The 19,419-nt window shown below is 44.3% G+C and overlaps 1 protein-coding gene across 2 annotated transcripts in view; it reads left to right on the top strand.

Moving 5' to 3' along the window:
• Positions 1–19,419, top strand: part of SLC25A25 (solute carrier family 25 member 25) — a 35,798-nt gene that overhangs the window by 6,180 nt on the left and 10,199 nt on the right. The window contains exons 1-3 of one of the 2 annotated variants that reach the window (XM_030207970.1): positions 14,777–15,032; positions 17,470–17,596; positions 18,663–18,750. In XM_030207970.1, the coding sequence (XP_030063830.1) occupies positions 14,874–15,032; positions 17,470–17,596; positions 18,663–18,750 (374 nt within the window). In that variant the 5' untranslated portion in view covers positions 14,777–14,873. Of the gene's footprint in view, positions 1–14,776; positions 15,033–17,469; positions 17,597–18,662; positions 18,751–19,419 lie in introns of those variants that run through there. The other variant, XM_030207969.1, reaches the window with a different exon arrangement.

The raw sequence follows: 19,419 nt of genomic DNA on the forward strand, positions 1-19,419 counted from the left end.
AGAGTGAACACTGACGGTGCGGAGGGAGAGGTAGAAAGAGAACCAGGAAAGGACAGAGCCCTGGAATCCAAGTGAGGACAGGGTATCGAGGAGTATGCTGTGATAGACAGTGTCAAAAGCAGCGGAAAGATCAAGAAGAATGAGGATGGAATAGAGACCTCTGGATTTAGCCAGTAATAGGTCATTGGAGACTTTAGTAAGCGCAGTTTCGGTTGAGTGGAGAGGGCGAAAACCAGATTGTAGTGGGCCAAGAATAGCATGTGAGGACAGAAAATCAAGGCAGCGGCGGTGAACAGCACGCTCAAGTAATTTGGAGAGAAAGGGAAGGAAGGAGATGGGTCGGTAATTAGAGGGACAAGTAGGGTCGAGTGAAGGCTTCTTAAGGAGAGGTGTGACCACAGCATGTTTAAAGGCAGCAGGGACAGTCACAGTGGAAAGTGAGAGGTTGAGAATGTGATAGATAAAAGGAATAAGAGCAGGAGAGATGGCATTAAGAAGGTGGGTGGGAATGGGATCAGAGGAACAGGTGGTACATTTTGAGGAAGAAAGGAGAAGTGTAGTTTCCTCAATAGTAACTTGAGGAGAGAGAGGGGAACGGACTAGTGGAGGGAGAGGTGGCGAGGTAGAGAATGCAAGGTTTATCTTTTGAACCTTATCGTGAAAGAATTCAGCAAGGGTCTGAGGAGATAATGAAGGGGGAGTTGGGGGAGGGAGCACCTTGAGGAGAGAGTTCAATGTGGTGAAGAGAAGTTGAGGGTTAGAGCCAAGAGAGTTGGTCAGTTGGATATAATAATCCTGTTTGGCGCGTAAAAGAGCAGATTGGAAGGAGGTCAGCATGAACTTAAAGTGTAAGAAATCAGCAAGGGCCCGAGATTTCCGCCAGAGGCGTTCGGCGGAGCGGGTACAGGAACGTAGGTAGCGGATATTAGAAGTCAGCCAAGGTTGGGGTTTTGTACGCCTTATAGGGCGGGTCATCAAAGGTGCAAGAGTGTCTAAGGCAGAGGATTGAGTATTGTAAGAAGAAACAGCCTCGTTGACAGACATGGATGGTGCCACAGGAGGTTTGAAACATGGGAGGATAGAGATGAAGGGTCAATATCGTGAAGATTCCTAGATAAATTAGATAAGATAGGACTGGGAGGGAGGAGATTTAAGTGTGAAAGTTATAAGATGGTGATCAGAGAGGGGAAGATCAGAGGCAAGGAAACTAGAGGGTGAATAGTTGGAGGAGAAGATGAGATCAAGACAGTGACCATTTTGATGAGTGGGGGAGGTGGAGCACAGTTGGAGATTAAAGGAGGATGTTAAAGCGAGTAACTTGGAAATATAAGAGTTGGAAGGATCATTAGCAGGAATATTAAAGTCACCAAGGATGAGAGAGGGGGAGGAAGGATCATGGAAGAAGGCAAGCCAGGCATCAAAGTCACTGAGAAAGGATGAAAGGGACTTATCAGGGGATGATAAAAGACCGCTATTCTATTCGAGGAGGCAAAGGACTTCGGAGTACAGGCCGTTAGCTACAGGGGCCTTATGTGGTGGCGGTGGTGGGGGGGGGTGCCCAAGCAGCAAAAGTCTTAGCTGAGCTGGGACAGCCTCCTGTACAGCAGTGTCAGCAAACAACCAGCACTGTGGAACAAAGAAACTGCAGTCAGAAAAAGTGTTAGCACGCAGTAGCCTGAAAGTTCCAGAAAATTCCATAACACTTTTCAGTGTCTTCAGTCTTGCAGCAGCAGCCGTATTAAAAGATGGCCTGCACCATGCCTTTCCCCTCTGACCTTCTTCTAAAAACAGGAGGTTTTCACCCGCTGTTGCAGGGTGAAGATTTATTAAAAAGGTAAACTGGGAGGGGAGAGATGCTGGACTGATTGTTCAGGGAAGGGAGGGAGGCAGGTTAATTATTAATCTCAATTAACATGCAGCCCTACTTGTATCCCTTGCTCCCCCCTGCTTAAGTTCAGCCTGCAGCTTTCTCTGCCACTTCTCTAGGGTGAATACCTCTCATCCTCTTCCCCCTCCCCCCAAACTCCTCTGTTTACCTTTCTATTCTTTTTAGCAGCTCTCTGCCTTTCACAGTTCTGTCTCCCTACATCTCAGCATTCACTTCCCTGCCCCTTGCTCCCCCCCCCAATTATTTCTCCCTAACTCTCAGCAAGACCCCATTTCCCAGCACAAACTCCCATCAAGACCCCAGCTATGTTTATTTCAAAGGTCTACTCTTTGTCTTTTGTTCCACAGTTTTCTGGGATCCCCCAGATCAGTACACAATAATCCTAGTATATAAAAGGTTTTTTTTTTTTTTTTTGGCTTCTGCTACATGAAATTTAAGACCTTAAAGCCTCCTTCCATTTAGATTTAACAGAAAGATTCCGATTTTTTTCTTTCTCCCTCTTCTTTCCAGATTCCTCCAATTGTACTTTAAGTTCTTTTAATAAATCAGTAAACCAAGGAGTGGACCTAGCAGATCTAACTATCTGGGTTGTAGCAGGAGTGACAGCATTTCAGGAGTCTTCAGTTTGATCCCATTCAGATTTCATCGCAACAGGATCAGATTGGTTCAAATTAATGTGATCGGAAACTGTATTCCAAAATCTATCTGGATGGAGACTTCTGCACACAGTGTTGCTTCAATGCAGCCAGGGAAGGTCTTGACTGCCCTGGACCTAGTGGAGATGTATTTCCACATTCCCATTGGTGAACTGTACAAACACTTTGTGTGTTTCTGTATGTTAGCTAGGTACTTCAGTGCTTTGCCCTTTGGGCTGGCAGTGGCACTACAAAATTTCTCCATGGTTATGATGGTAATGGCCTCCCTGCATAGGCAAGGAATCCAGTTGCACCTGTACCTGGATGATTGGCTGCTCTGAGCTGACATAGCCTCGAGCACCTGGATTTGGTACTAAGTTATGACAAGTCAAATGTCTCCCATAAAGCAGCTGGTGTATCTTGGGGTGCACTTTGATACTAAGCAAGAAACTGTATGTCTCCTGGAGGACAAGTCCATAGACCGCTATTAAATGGACTTGGAAAAATTCCGCATTTTTAGGTATAACTTGTCTGGAATGTTTTTACGTTTGGGGAGCGTGCCAGGTGCCCTTGACCTGGATTGGCCACTGTCGGTGACAGGATGCTGGGCTAGATGGACCTTTGGTCTTTCCCAGTATGGCACTACTTATGTACTTATGTACTTATGTGTAAGCCCCCCTCTGAAATGGTAGTTATTTGCCTAAGGGCCCCTTCAATCTTGAGATTACTTGCAGCCAGTAGGCTCTATGGTGGCAACCCTGGAGGCAGTGCCCTGGATGAAGACACATGTGCCCACTCCAGTGCATTCTATCTCACTGGGTCTTCTGGTCCCATGATTTTGAGGTGCACCTCCCACTTTCGGGCTCTTTACAGCAGAGTCTGGCTTGGTGGGACAGTCTTCTTCACCTTCTCAAGGCAGTCCTCTTGGACCCATGAGAGTGGCTAGTAGCAACAATCAATGTGAGTCTTCAGGAGGGGGGGAGGGGGGGAGGGGGCACTGGCTAGGCAGGGTTACAAAAAGCCAGTGGCCCAGGGCAGAAAGGCTTATTGAGCTGGCTGAAAATAAGAGCCATTCACTTGGTGCCTAAGGCGTTTCTCCCCTTGGTTTGGTGAAAAGTGGTCAGTTGTATGCTACAGTGTCAGCATTGATATATCAACAAAGTGGGGGGGGGGGGGGGGGGGAGTACTCAGAATGCAGCAGTAGGTCTGGAGGCTGCCGGGATCGACATCTGGGCTGAAGCTCATTTGGCAGCCCTACTGCCAGTCCAACATCACTGGGGTTGGGGGGACTTCCTGAGCAGGAAGACTCTGGCAGGCCCAGGCCCAGGGTGGGACTGTTCCCCCCCCCCCCCCCCCCCCCCCCGCACACTCGGGGCCTTTGCCACCTCACCTTCCTGTGTCGGAGTCAATCTGCTCTTCCCTCGATCTGTCATCTCCTGCTCCTGCTCCTGTGTGCCGGCCCTAGGTTATTGTGTTAACGCAGTCATTTGGGTCCCGGCACGTAGGCGCAAGAGAGAGACAGACCTAGAAGCAGGCAGGCAGGAAGAAGCCGCCTTCATCGAAACCTTGCTTGCGCCGCCCCTCCCCCTCTTGGAGGCCGGGCCTGGGGAATTTTGCCCTCCCCCTCTTAGTGGTCCTGGATCCAGGGGAGCAGGAAAGAACTTCCCAAAAATACAGTGATACAGTGCCCAAAAACGTTTTCCCTGTTGAAAACTAAGCAAAAAAACAAATGATTTAAACAAAAACTTAATAAACGGATGCATTTTACATCTTTCTAAAAGGAAATAGATTCTAAAATAATCTGCATTGGTTCTTCATTTGTGTGGCTGTCAGAACCCATTATTGCATCTTTTAACCTGCATTTTTGTAGGATTTTTGTGTGATCATAATTGATAAGTTTAATTATCAAATTTGTGGGGGAGGCTGAATTTTATTTTTTAATGGGGGGGGCGTGGTGTAAGGGTACCTCTTACCCATGTGCTGGTTCAGCGCTCATTTGCCCAGGGCCCACCAAAGAGTTTATCCTGCCCTGCTTGATAAACCAATTCAGTACTTGCCCTGTAAGACTTTGGTATGAGGGATACCTTTTCGGGCGTAGCTGGTTCTCACCTGGTGTCAAGTTTTGATTTCATATTTTTTTAATTTTGTTATTGGAAATTAGGATAATGACACCAATACAGAACTACATCAAAATTTCAATTCTAACACTTTAACCCTAATCCACATCCTCCCCTTAGAAGAAAGCAAAACATTTAGACGTGGTGGACTCGTATCCAAGTCCGAAAGTGATCAAGAGCATGACGGTCAATTGCAGAACCTTAAAAAAAATAAGCAACATCCCGTTTATCCCCCATAGCCTACAACCCATTGTTTTACCCTGGAATGACAAAAGGAGTATTCACAAAATGGTTCACTGGGGGCCTACGAACGTGGGGTCAGCTATTCGATGGAGAGAAACTGTTGTCCTACCCTGCAGCTCTTGAAAGATTCCCGATAGTGGGGTCTGATAGATACTCATACCTTCAACTGGCCTCCTTTCTTAAGACAAGCGCAGTTCGGGAGGTCATGGCTAGGGAACAAACTGCGCTGGAGCTTATTTGTGACGGCCCACCCACTACGGCTGGGGTGATCTCTCGCCTCTACCGCATTATTAATAGATATTCCCCGAGCTACACGCTCCACAGGAAGAGTTGGCAGAGGGAGCTGGGTATGGTAATTGAGGAGGCAACATGGGAGAGGATGGAGCGGGCAGTTACGAGGGTGTCGTCTCATGTGCCCTTTAAGGAAAATGCTGTGAAGCTATTGTACCGTTGGTACTTGACGCCTGAACGTCTACAGCATATCTATCCCACATTGTCAGGGCTGTGCTGGAGGGGTTGCGGAGTAAGGGGCACAGCTGGTCATATCTGGTGGACCTGTAAGAAGGTCAGGGCCTATTGGAGATCGATTCATAGCAGGCTACAACGGTGGACGGGCAGCCCATTGCCATGGAGCCCAACTTTCTTTCTATTCCATGGGGGGGCGGTGAGTCTTCCCAGTGCTCAGCATAAATTTGTGGGACAAGCCATAATCGCCGCAAGAGTAATAATTGCCGCGTACTGGAAGCGGCCGGTGACCCCGCCTATCACTAGATGGGTCCAGAAATTGAGATACACCTGTGAAATGGAAAGGCTTCTAGCGGAGAGGCGTAACCAACTAGACAGATGGCATCAGATCTGGGACCCTTTTCTTCTTCATGTATAACTTGACCAAAGTTCTTTGTTAAGGTTGTGCTGGAAGGGTGGGAGGGATGGGGAGGGAGGGTGGGAAGGGCATACCTGTGTTAAGAGAGGTTAAGAGGAAGAGACTAGTAACATAAATGAAAACACTGGAAAAGTGAAGTTTTGAAATCACAAGTCTGATTACTTTATTTGCTATTTCAACATAACAAGAATATTGTATTCTTTTCTTTTTCTCCTTTTGATATACAAAGGAATTGTTGTTGTGTTCTATGTTGCATAACCGTGAATAGTTGAGATCATTCTGGCTTACTTAAAAGGCTTGTAACACGATTTGCATAATGTATTATGTACCAGACGTTTTGTAACATTTATCAATAAAGACTTCTAAAAATTAAAAAAAAAAAAAAAATAAGCAACAATTTAAAATCCAACTGAGTGCCCTGTGTGGCGTAATACTCCACAGTGGTTCTCAAATCTGCTGAAACTTATTTCCAACGAACAGGGCGGTTCCAACCAGCCTTATAGTGTTTCATGATCATAACAGTGTACAACAGATTCAGCCAACTTAACCATTGTAAGAGAATGTTGCATTATATGCTTTTGCTGACAAGGAGAAACAAAGTATGTTTTAATTTACTTTGTTTAGGTACAACTGTGTCATAAGTCGAACAAAAACATTTTTTCCTTGAAAAGGAAGACAGCCTAAAAATTTGTTGAACTTTATCAGAGACCTCTCACCAAAATTGCTGCAACTGGACACGACCAGAACATGTGGCCTAAATGTGCCACACTCTGTACATTAAGCATTGACTGCTTTGCATAACTCCCATTAGAAAAGCTCTGTGGGGAGATACATAAGTTCTACATGGAAATTTGTATTGTTGTTCTCTGAGTCATGGAAGTCAATTTTACTAAAGGTTTACAAATTAGACAATATAGCAAATCTGCTGAAATTGGACTCCCTAGAATAGATCTATGGACCAGGCATCTGCTTGTTTTTGAAAGATCAAAGGTGATAAATCTAACCCTTAGTACCTTAAAATAGAAGGACACTTTTGGGGTTCTATCACCCACAAGAAAACTTCCTCCACAAGTTCAGTTGCATCATCAGTTAAGACTGCTGCAGACAGTGAAGAAACATAATATTGCTTCTGCAAATATACCAATCTGTTCTACAATGTGGTATTCATCATGCAGTCTGGTATAAGGGGGGGGGGGGGGGGCTTCCCCTCTTCATCTACACAGTGCTTCAGCAAATAAATGCCTTTTTTAATCCAAACTTGAAAAGACTTAGTTGAAAGTCATACTGGAGAATCCAAATTACCCTTTAAGGGCAGCCAAGCTGTTACTCTTTTATTAATGTTTTTAGACTTACAACGCTAAGACCAAACTTTTCTTAATGATGCTAGTAAGCAGCTGACATTTAAATGGTGGGGTAGTTTTATCAGGGGTGCATGTAAAACATAGCCTAGCTATTGGTGAAATTAAAGCTGCCTCATATTGGATTGGAGTTCAGTGGTTAGTCATCTATATGCAGTCTGTGATCCTTAAAGATGGCAGGCAAAATAAAGATCTAAAACTGGTGAGCCTTGCTCCCCTTCCATAAAAAAACTTTGAACAAGGTGCAAGTCATTCCATATTTTAAGCTGCAGTGGTTTTGATGGTGTGTGGCAAGATGGACACATTGTGTTTTAGGATAGGCTGTACTGCCCCTTATAACAGTGATGTCACTGGAACAGTTCAGTATCTTATCTCCACAGGCTGGTAGGGGAAACAACCCTTTTGTCTAGGCTGGTCTGGTGGAACCCAAGGAAAGGAAGTTAACAGATTATGACTAAATATCACCTCTGTGTCTCATCAACCAAACTCTGTACACATTGAGCCTGCAAATAGGTGGGAAAATGTGGGATACAAATGCAATAAATAAATCTGTTGTGCAGTTCTTCCTGGATCTTTTCTCTTTTTCTTCCTCATGTCATTCTCTCATCTGTCCTTATTTTCTTTCTCTTCTTTCTGCTTGCCAGGCACAGTAATTTGAATACACAGTTGTTATGCCCTGCCGCCCGTGATTGGCTCTCCTGACCAGAGTAAAACCAGACAATGAATCATGTGACTGGACATGAATAGCCAGCTCTATCAGCATAACACATGATTTGTGCTTTCCTGTTCTTTGTAAATGTACCTGTTCCACCTCTTGGACTCCCTACTCTCCTCTCTGCACTGAACATCATGGGGGAGGGGGAGGGAGATGCTATTAAATGGGAGGTGGGCTTTCCAAGCAGCTGCGAATGAATATTCATGGCACCAGCTCTCAGCCCCAGTTTTGAATAAGCTGACAACCCAAAGAAGGAAGAAACGTCTGGGGAAGGGCAAAATACCAGTCAGTATAAGCTGCTTTGAATGCCAAAGTGTGAAATCATTTTGTTTTGCCCATAGGTGAGATGCAGATTTCTTGCTGCAGCTGGCCAGGATATCCACTAAATTGTATGGGTCCGAGTACAGAGGTTAAGGAGGACTCGTGTTTCTTCTCAATACAGAACTGAGATGAAGTCTTGTATGTCTGGTTGGGTGAATGCTGGAAATCTGTTCTGTTCTTGGATTGGATGAAGATCAGTTTGAAGAATAATCTTTCATGTCTCGTGTGGTGATTGGCCAGGTCTTGCTGCAGTGAGAATGCTTAGGGTTTCAGCTGATGCAGGATGCGTATTGGCAGTGCTGATAAAAAATGCTTTCTAATGCTGTTAGAGAGTGGGGACTTCTCTGCTGCTGGTCTGGCTGAAAGATATTGGCTCTTGTTTCTCATATTCTGAATTCCTTGCCTTTGTATGACTTGCACAACTGGACAGTGTTATACTTCTGCTGCCATGCTCAGCTCTCCCCATTTCCTGAGAAAGTAGCAAGGATGCAGGAATGGACTGTGTGCCTTAGAAGGGTCCTGAGCTTCCTGGTACTGAAGCCTTTCACCTGCTGAGAATGCTTAGTAGCAGGGAAGTTGAATGATGGCAAAGTTCTCAACAGGGAAGAAGCTTTGGGCACTGTATCAGTTTTTTGGGAAGTTCTTTCCCAGTGCTGCCTGCCAAGGGTCAACAGGAGAAACAGCTCAACCAAATTTAGACATGGGAGCAGATGGGCCAGAGCTCCAGAGTGACCAGATGGAGGGCATGGCCAAATTGGCTAAAGGGAGGTCACGTATTATACTGGTGGTGGGCCCTTCTCAGCATTTAAAGGTAACGTATGGAGAGGAAAGGGGGAATAAGATTAACATGCTAAAAATTGCTAAGACCTGCCTAGGATTGATGCTGTCTTTTTTTTGTCATCTAACACTCTGTCTTCCTCCTGCATGATTTTCCTTGAGTTGCTGTGTCGCTATCCACTTAGGTGGTGCCTCCCTTTTACAACTGCAACTCTTGGAATTGGGTCCTTTATGAGCACAGCATTTCCTCCCATGTGCATGGATTTTCTGTTACCACTAAAACCTAAGCAGGGTTACTACAGATGTGTGCACATGTGAAGCTTGTAACCCCTGCACTGAAATGCTTCCAGAAATTGTTGTGGTGCCTGGCTTCTGCTGTTTAAAGTGTGTGTGTGTGTGGGGGGGGGGGGGGGGGGGGGGAGAGAGAAAATAAGGCGATGATCTTTTTATTGGACTAACCTGATTGCTTACAAATTTCCTTAGTATTCTACTAAACTTTGGTGCTAGATCTTAGATGCCTCTGCCAAATAATGGACTTGTGAGGCTGGAAATGAGATGCTGATCTCTTATGAACATGAGGCATAGGATTGTTGGCCAGAAATTAGAGGCCCCATATGACGGAGCATCCCAAACCATGAGTTGGGACCCCAAATGGGGTTATGACCTGGGTGGGCTTCTCTATAGGTGCTTCATAACTCTGTACTTCCAGGGGGTCACATAATTTATTTGGCTGATATATCATGGAGTTACAGCCACAAAAAGATAGATAAGCACTGATGTAAGATGTGCATATTGGGTCAGACCATCCGGCCCAGCATCCTGTCTCCAGTGATGACTAGTCTAGGTCACACACGGCCTTGAGGATCCCAAGACATAGTTCCATTCCTTATTACTCATACCAGAAGATATGCATGAACTTTTCCTCCAGGTATTTGTCAGAACCCTTCAACTCTGAAGGGAGTTCTTGGGATTTGAAGTATTCAACTTTTCTTATGGGAGTCATCGAGCAGCGGCAGAGCATGATGCTACTGACTTAACCCATGTGCCTGGCCCTTCCTAGCTCCTACCGCTGGCCTCAGATAGCTGGCAGCACTCTCCAGTTGTCATTGGCTAATCAAGCCCAGCCCTTTTTCATATTAGGAAGTCTTCTGCATTGAGTCCATCCCATCAGTCGGCGGAGCTACAAAATGTAGCCAACGGCCTTGGTCACATCTTCCTGCAACAATTTGTATATTTTTCCACTTAACATATTCTCTAAATTTGTTTTAAATGTGCCACCTATTTATGTATTTGTATTTAGTTCACACCATTTTTAGTTGAGTTACATTCAGATACACTATTGCCCTGTCCTTGGAGGGCTTAGTTTGTACCCGATACCACAGGATTTGAACAGGGCTTTCTTGGTTGTCAGTTTAGTGCCCTAAACCTAACCATTAGACGACAACACCCTATCACTTCATCTTGGTATTCTGGGAAAAGGCAAACAGCTATTTTCTATTTACCTGTTCTCGCTACTCGTGATTTTAAACTAGGGTGGGTAAACTTAGTACTGGAGGGCCACAACCCAGTCTGGTTTTCAGTAGTTCCTTAGTGAATACCTATCTGATGTATTTGCATGCAATCTCTATTCTGTGCAAATAGATGCCATGCAAATGACTTCTGTACCTCCTTGTAGCTTGTCGTGGAAGAGGTAATTAATTCTCAAATGCAAACATTCATTGCAGAAATCCTGAAAACTTGACCATATTGTGTCCATCCAGTACTGAGTTTTCCCACCCTGTTTTATATACTATTATAGCTCATCTCAGCCATCTTTCTGTTCCTCTGAAGCCTCCCAACCTGTTTAAATTTTATAGAGATGATGTTCCTCCCCCTTATCATTGTTTGTGTCTATCATTTCTAGTTGTATGAAGTTGTGGCTGAGGCCTAATACTTAAAGGAAACCAGGCTTGCTACGTTTCAGCTCCACCCAACCCAACAACCTTGGTGGTCTAATGACCCCCTCTCCTCCACATACCTTCGGATAGTTAAGGGATGCACTGGACAGGGGCTGGGAGCCACCAGTTTGAGAAGGGCGGGCCCAGAGGCAGGAGGGAGTAGGTGTTGCTCCTGCCCTCCTGCCTCTAACTGTTGAAGGTATGGGGAGTGGCGTGGAGGGGTGGGGGGTCACTAAACCACCACTGGGTTGCAAGGGGGGGCTTGAGAGAGGGTCCACTGGACATCAATGATTTTTTGGTTCTGGGTTCTGATGGGGGAAAGGAGCTGGGGGGGGGGGGGGTGTTGGCTAAACCACCAAAGAAGTTTTAAAGGTTAGGGAGGGGTCAGATCATTGCTGGACATGCCCACAAGAGCACTGGGCATGTGCAAGGAATACTCAGGCAATTCCAACTCAGTGTTTTTGTGGTGGTGGTTTCTACAGTGCCCGAGCTTTGTGCATTGAGTCTTGAATCCTGAGAAAAGACATGGGGTAAGGATCTGGTTGCATCTTAGGAGTCTGTATACAGGTTCTGCAGTGGCAGGAAGTCAGACTAATTCATACTTTCGGCCTCTGTGGCTTTACATTTTTAGATTATTTATTTATTTATTATTTATTTAGATTTTGCTCACACCTTTTTCAGTAGTAGCTCAAGGTGAGTTACATTCAGGTACTCTGGATATTTCTCTGTCCCAGGAGGGCTCACAATCTAAGTTTGTACCTGAGGCAATGGAGGGTTAAGTGACTTACCCAAGGTCACAAGGAGCAGCAGCGGGATTTGAATGGGCAACCTCTGGATTGCAAGACCAGTGCTCTAACCACTAGGCCACTCCGCCACTCCTAAACAAAGGGCACAGATGTGAGTCAGTGCTTGTCCAAGACTGATGTCTATGGTTGTATTTTACCATCAGTTATTTCCTGGAACAGGAATTCTTTGCTTAATTGAAGGCAAAAGGTAAAAAACGGATACAGCGGGATCCTTGGGATCTTCCCGGATTCGATCAGAAAACTTTTCAAAGTTCATTTTTTTTTTTTATGCCAGTCGTTTAGATATGGACATTTTACATATATCCTCCAAATTTTTTTTTGTTTGGTTTCTCTGTTGATGGTATTTAACACTGGAGATTATTCTCACGGACCCTCCCATTTGCGCACAATCTCGTCCACCTTAAAAGGGGCGAGCCCCCGTGCTGCCGTAAATTTGACTGGTTCCTCTCCACAGGAAGGTAACATTAGGGGGCGTGACTTGCACTTCTTTGTTTTGATGGCTGCCTGCTGCTTATAGTATGCAGCGATCACTAGTCATAACCCCATCGCTGCGTTTCTCTATTCCTCTCTTTCCGGGTTCTCCTTGTCCCTTTGTCGTGCACTATGAAGGAGACTGGAGGATGTTGCAGGATCTAGGTTTCACTCGTGAAATAATTACAGGATCCTGGTGTATTGAACCCTTCACATGTGAAATGTTGCAGGATCCTGGTGTTTTTAACTCTTCACATGTGAAATGTTGCAGGATCCAGGTTTCACTCGTGAAATAATTACAGGATCCTGGTGTTTTAACCCTTCACATGTGAAATGTTATAGGATCCAGGTTTCACACGTGAAATAATTACAGGATCCTGGTGTTTTCAACCCTTCACATGTGAAATGTTGCAGGATCCTGGTGTATGCAAGCAACCCTTCTGATGAGAAATACATTACTGCTGGATCTAAGTGTATACAGCCCTTGGGGTAAGAAACTGAGATGGATCCAGGTGTATAAAGCCTGTCTGGGAATACATGCAGCTGGATCCAGGTATTTGCAGCCCTTTCTTAAAGATTTGGACATGTATTACTGCATTGTATACAACAGTGTGTAAAAATGAGCAAAATATGCAAAAGAGAGTTTCTGCTGTTTCTACCAGATGCAATAATTTTTAATGCTGTTTTACTGATTTCAAGTTTATCTTATATAATAAAACTCACCCGCAACGTTCTGAGGACACTGACGTCACTTCCGTCATCAAAACGGGTTTGAAGGGTTCGTGGTGGTGAAGCCACCAAAATCGTCGTCTCGGGGCCCCACCCTCGCTTCAAATGTGATGACGTCGAGGGCGGAGCAATGGCGGAGGTGCGGAGCAATGGCGTCAGAACGACGAAGGGGTTGGGAGGGAGGGAGAAGGGGGGGGGGGGGTGTTGAGGAGGAAAACCCTGCTAACGCCCGTTTCATTTGCTCCAGAAACGGGCCTCTTTTACTAGTATGTTCATATTGGAATTTTTCAAATACATGAGATTTCTGTCATAGAAAACTTTCTCACACCCATAAGCATAAACATTTGCAAGTATTTTTATAGAGAAATATCTTTATTGTCATCATAAAGAAAAAAACAGGCATCTAGTCTCCAATAAAAACCACAATACAGCATTGGAAATAACAAAGCAGCTTCTGGAGCACTGACAAATACATTTTGAAAATAACCCTTCCCCCCCCCCCCCCCCTCACAGACCCTTGGAAATTCCACCAGCCCCCACAACTCCTCTTAGATCTTCTCCCCCCCCCCCCCCCACCCCCATCCATCCCATCCCCTAATAAGAGAGAAGGCAAATCTACTTTATTGTTTTTGACAAATGGAGATGGCTGCTGCAGGGAGACCGGCTTCAACTTTGTAGTCATACCGTCTCCTGTGGACCAGATAAGCTCATAAGGAAACCAAAGGATTGCATAAGGAGCTCATAGCCCATGTAGTTATGTTTAAACAAAAGAGATCTGTATGAAACAAAATATTTATTTTTATTTGGACTTATAAAACCACTTGCCCAGGAAACATGTTCAAAACAGAATTATCCATTTGTGTATCTAATAGGTAAACTGTTACAAAACAGATTCCATGTGCCCCAATGAAAGGAGAGTTTAATTGTACTTCCATTTAATTTCAATATATTCCATCGTCGTCATAAACACCAGGCTTCCCAAAGCAGATTACAACAACAGTTATGATGAACCCATCAGCACAGGATATTTTCATTGAAATCTGGCCATCTGAATTGTATAGAACAGTGAACAAAAATGAGCTCAAACTACAGAATTCATAATTTCGGTTTCTACTAGCTACAATAATGTTTGAAGTTGTTTTAGTGGTATCCAATTATGTTGTTGTAGTAGTAGTTTCTCTTCCACCTTGTAAGGTACTGCCTATCCAACAAAAACATTGACCAACGATAAAGAACGACAAGCAGCACATAGGTTTGCTTGCTGAACGACAGCCGATGTAGTTAACGCTGAGGTTCCCGGGATCTTCCTATTTCCTTACCAATCTTGTCCTGTAAGCAGCAGCGACCGTCAAATCAAAGACGCTCCAGTCTTAAGGTCATACTTGGATCCGGAAGATCCCGGGCGGGGATCCCGCAGATCTGGCGTCGGTTGAATTTTTTTTTTTTTTTTATCATCTCCTGTCTTATGCGCCGTGTTGTTTGGTAACCGCTGTCAAATTGCCCTGTCGGTGTAATCTGAATATCATGGAATGTAGATGACGAAATACATTGGTATTGTAGCGTAGTGGGGGCGTTGGCTCACCTGCTTCCTGATATGAATCTCTTGGTGCCCTTTGCTCTGAACAAGCTGTCTTCTCCAAGTCTGTCACGCGGCAAGGGCGGTTATTTATTTGGGGGAGTATGTAGACCAGTGACCTTTCTAGTATGGCAGACATTTGCAGACCTTGACCCTGACCTCACTGCGGGTGTAACTTCGGTGAGAGCCGACTTCTGAAGAAGGAGCAAGAGTTTCATGACGTCTGAGCTCCTCTTGATGTTTCATAACGTCATTGGCTGATGGAAAGGAAGCCGTCCTAATATGGAAAAGGGCTGGGCTTGGTCTGCCAATTGCAGCTGGGAACTTAGCGCTGCCGGCTCTAGCTGTGGTTGGTGTTAGGACAGGAGCAGCTCAGTAGGGAAAAGCTGCGCGAGTGTGCGTGGAGCCGGTAACGCCATGCTTTGTCTCTGCCTTTCTGTACCGTTGCTCGATGACTCCCACGGCAAAGTCGAATACTTTGAGTCCCAAGGACTCCCTTCGGAGTTGAAGTCAATTTTCCGACTGAGCCTTTTTCTGCCGTCGAAGGAGCTATCTACCTATCGCCAGTGGCGTCAGGTCAGAGAACATCCGCTTTACAATTACTGGTTAGGGGAGCACATGGTGGTTAGAACAGCAGGCTGAGAATCGGGTTCAAATCCTGCTTTGGGTTTACACTAACTTTCCATTTCCTGTCCAAGTTCAAGGCCAGTTACATATTCGAGTACATCACTGCTAGTTGTACCCGAGGTAATGGGAGGAGGAAGTGACTTGCCCTGGGTCAGAAAGCGTGGAATGTGAGTTCTGATTTCCCTCATTCCTAAACTACACCTCTAAGCCTCGGTACTGTTTAGACTATAAACCCACCTGGTCAGAGAACTTGTATACCTGGCTTTAATTCATGCTGAGCCCAGATTTGGGAAAATTATCTAAACTCGAAATAACAAGATCCCACTTAAAAAAGATCAGGATGAGGGGATGTACTTGAACTCAAGTTGCACCCAGCAAATATATGTGTTATTGGAAAGGGTGAAGGGGCAGGATACCATGGGAGGTTCTCGATTTATTGTTTTCAAAAAATACAAAGACTAAAGTGGAGCTTCTGGAACTGTGGGTTCCAATCCCATTTTGTGACTTGAGTGGACTCTCCATAGGATGCCATTAGTCTGTGCTACCCAGGGGTCTTGCGCTTTCCATAGCTATGCAAAATGGGGTTGAAGCCACTGAAAAATTGAGTGCTGTACGGGGACATGCCATGAAATTACAAATTAGCAGATTTAAAACAAATAAGAGGAAATATTGTTTCATTCAGTACATAGTTAAGCTTTGGAACGAGTGGACAACATGAGAAATGATCTACAGAAATTAGAAACTTGGGGCCCTGTTTACTAAGGTGCGCTAGCATTTTTAGCACATGCTAAAAGTTAGCATGTTCTAACCATGTAGATGCTCATAGGAATATGGGCATCTACATGGTTAGTGCACGCTAAAAGCGAACACACCTCTAGAGCAGCTTAGTAAGCAGTGCCTTTGGTGTGCTGTGGACTGTTTTTCTATTGCTAGATCTATGGTTTCAACTTCTAGGGGTGCTTTAGTAACCCGTTCCTAGTCTTAAAAACCTTTTTTATTTTGATCAGGCAACCATTGACAAACCAGTTATGACACTTTTTAGATGACCATGTTCATTGAAAAGGAAATCTCTAATCATGAAGTTTGTATTTTACAATCATTTAAATTTTGGACAAGATACTTCCAGTGTTTATTACATTACCTTTGGGGCTTATATCTTGTTAACACCTTTTCAGTTCTAAGTGGTTTACAAGTACCCTAAGGGATATAGAGATCAGAACATTCCTCTGAAGATTACAATGGTTATTTTGGTGACAAGCAGAAATCTAATTAAAGTACATATTTCTTGAATATGAAAGTTTTTGTATTTTGGAAAGTGAGGTATGGTGTGAGAGAGAGAATGTTCCGGCAATGTTTTTCCAAAGTCTGGCCACAAGAATGGCAAGAGATTTGTCAAAGAGTGAAAAAGTTGGCCACATTCTGTCTTCTAGTTCTGGTTGGGGTTGCAAAACAGAAGTGAGTTAGCAGGTAGCTGGGGATCGGTCCTTGTGTTTTGAAAAGGAGGCATACCAGTTTGAAAAGCACTCACCTCGATAAGCAGCCAGTGTAACTTGATGTAAAAAGGGGAGACATAGCCTGAAGGTTAGTCTGATTGCCGTATTTTGAATGGTTTGACGTCTTTTGAATAAAGTCTTTGTGCAGCCCAGGTATATTTTGTTGCAATAGTCAAGGGACGATATTAGCAACGCATGTACCAAGTGTTCATATTGATCTGGATGGTACGTAACTTATTAGGAAAAATCATTTTTTTGGCCAAGGCGTTAACTTGTGCCTCCAAGGTAAGAGCGCAGTCAGTATGAATGCCTAGGAGTTTAATGGTTGGAGAAAAGAGTGAAGTCCATTTGGTTGACGGTAATCGTCTTAGGGATTTGTTCTGGTTTTGAGTGGAAACGTAAGAATTTTTTTTTTTTCGGTATTGAGTTTTAGTTTGCAAGTGCATCCATTTTTCTAATAGGTTGATACATTCTTGGACCCTAGATACTTCTAGTCTAAAAATTGACTGGATGGGGATTAACACTGAGATGTTGTCTGCATAGATGTAGTGGAGAAAGCCATTTCTGTTTAAACAGTGAGCGTAGGGATCAAAGGAAAACATTGAATAGTACTGGAAAAAGCGGGGAAGCCCTGTATTGTTCCTTGAGTGATTCCTTTTTGCACTCATTCTTGCTGCTATGGTAGATCTTGTGCTAAAGTTTGAGCTGCTGGAGTGAAGATTAGGAACATTACTTTATAGAGTATTTGGAGCTGAGCACAAGCTTAAAATTTAAAGAGCTTGGTCTCTATGAATTATTCAAATGCATCACTTGTAATATATTTTCTGTAAAAAAATTAGTAGGAGCTGAATTTGAGTGTCCATCTTTTTATTCTCTTCCCCTAACCCAAATAGAAGATCGTGAAAGCGGGTGACAAAGACTTAGATGGCCAGCTTGACTTTGAAGAATTTGTTCATTATCTTCGAGATCATGAAAAGAAACTGAGGCTGGTCTTTAAGAGTCTGGATAAAAAAAATGATGGTAAGTAATGTGAAGAATATAGACCAGGAGTTTTCAACCCAGTCATCGGGGCACACCCAGCCATTCAGGGTTTTCAGGATATCCTTATTAAATTCAATGGGGATATCCTGAAAACCCTGAATGACTGGGCTGAAAACCTCTGATCTAGACAGCCATTCCTGGGCATGTATAATATACGTAAAAACACAGGCAACAAATTTTGGTGCCACTGCCCAAGCTTCCATTCACCTGGAGATAGTAAAGCCCATCCCACGTACTAGAGCAGTGCTTTCCAACCTTCTTGTGCCAGTGACCCCATGATTGCCATATGGACCCCCCCCCCTCCTCCTCCTCCCGGGGTACAGAATAATGCTGTATCTGTGGAGAGCCCACCTAGGTCATGACTCCAAAAGCAGGTCTTGTAACCCCCATTTGGGGTCCGGACTCAGTTTGGGAAGCTCTGTACTAGAACCTAATTCATCTGTTCTGAGGCAACCCACCAAAGGCCCAACAGAAAAAAAAACAAAGGTTAAGTGTTGGCAGTAGCATTGACTTCTTGCATGCTGTACAAGAAAAGTAATTTCTCTGTGTAAGTCTGTACAGATGGAAACTCACATGTAGAGTGCTTGCTCTGCCTTCTCCCTTCACCTTTACAGCAAAATATTGTGTGCAAGTGTATAGAGTGACAAGGAGAGGGATATGAGTACTTGTACTGAAGTATTTGGGTCTTCTACTAGAAGTGCTCAAAGATTAGATAAAGAGATTTGATATTGACTTGACTGCAATTGCTTTGTTGGTAATATGAAAGCAGTATAGAAGGTACCCAAACTAAAATGGGGAGAGGGGTTCTTTTAATGATGTAAATGACTTTGGAGCCAGATTTCCATATTTCTGCCCCATTTATTACTTTTTCTATGGTTGTTGAACTAATGATTACTTTGCAGAACACCCCACTTGTCCCATGTTCAATTTGCCTGTCTCAGATAACAAATGACTTGTTTGCTCATACTATACGTTTCCTCTTTATGCCCTTGTGTATTGTGTATTCCTAGAATAGAGCTAATTTTTTTCTCTCCCCCGCCTGCAGGTCGCATTGATGCCCAGGAAATCATGCAGTCTCTCCGGGATCTTGGTGTGAACATCTCCGAACAGCAAGCTGAAAAAATTCTCAAAAGGTGAATGTCAAAACTTTCTCATGAAGACTTATGGGGAGTGGAGATGCCATCTCCTTACTTTAAGCAGTTGAACTGGGCTTATTTCTGGATGACGTGCTGGACGAATCTGAGACAAGCATGTGTGCAGGTAGTAAATGATGTCTGAAAAAGGCCAATCATTCTCATTCACACTGCCAAGAATATATCCTAGCTGCTAGGTCGTAGAGCAGTGTTCTTCATTACCAGACCTTGGGGCCAGTGGTGGCCCCCGAGACTTCTGGAGCTGCCCTCATTGGCCAGCATTCTTTTTCCCTCCTCCTGCTACTCAGTCTCTCTACCCAGGCTCAGAACAGAAAGGAGAAAGTGGATGCTTGAAGAACAAGGCATTTCTCAGTAGACAAAAGAGTCACGGCCTTGAGGATACCCCCCCCCCCCCCAAATGAAGTTTGAAGGTGGGCTGGTCATTGACACACAATGGTCAGCAGTATCGTGATCCTGCCTGGGAAGATATTTGGCGGCAGTCCTTCAGCTGATTAAAATTAGTGAAGACTACTGTCATAGAGCATTCTGCCTATAGGACACCATACTCATTGACCTATTTCCTTGACTCTAATGGTGTTTAAACAATCTGGCTCTTTATTTTAAAGGTCGCCTAAAGAGTTTTTGAACATGGTAGAATATAAAGCTAAA

This window comes from Microcaecilia unicolor, chromosome 6 (assembly GCF_901765095.1).
Source record: "Microcaecilia unicolor chromosome 6, aMicUni1.1, whole genome shotgun sequence".
Lineage (NCBI taxonomy): Eukaryota > Metazoa > Chordata > Amphibia > Gymnophiona > Siphonopidae > Microcaecilia > Microcaecilia unicolor.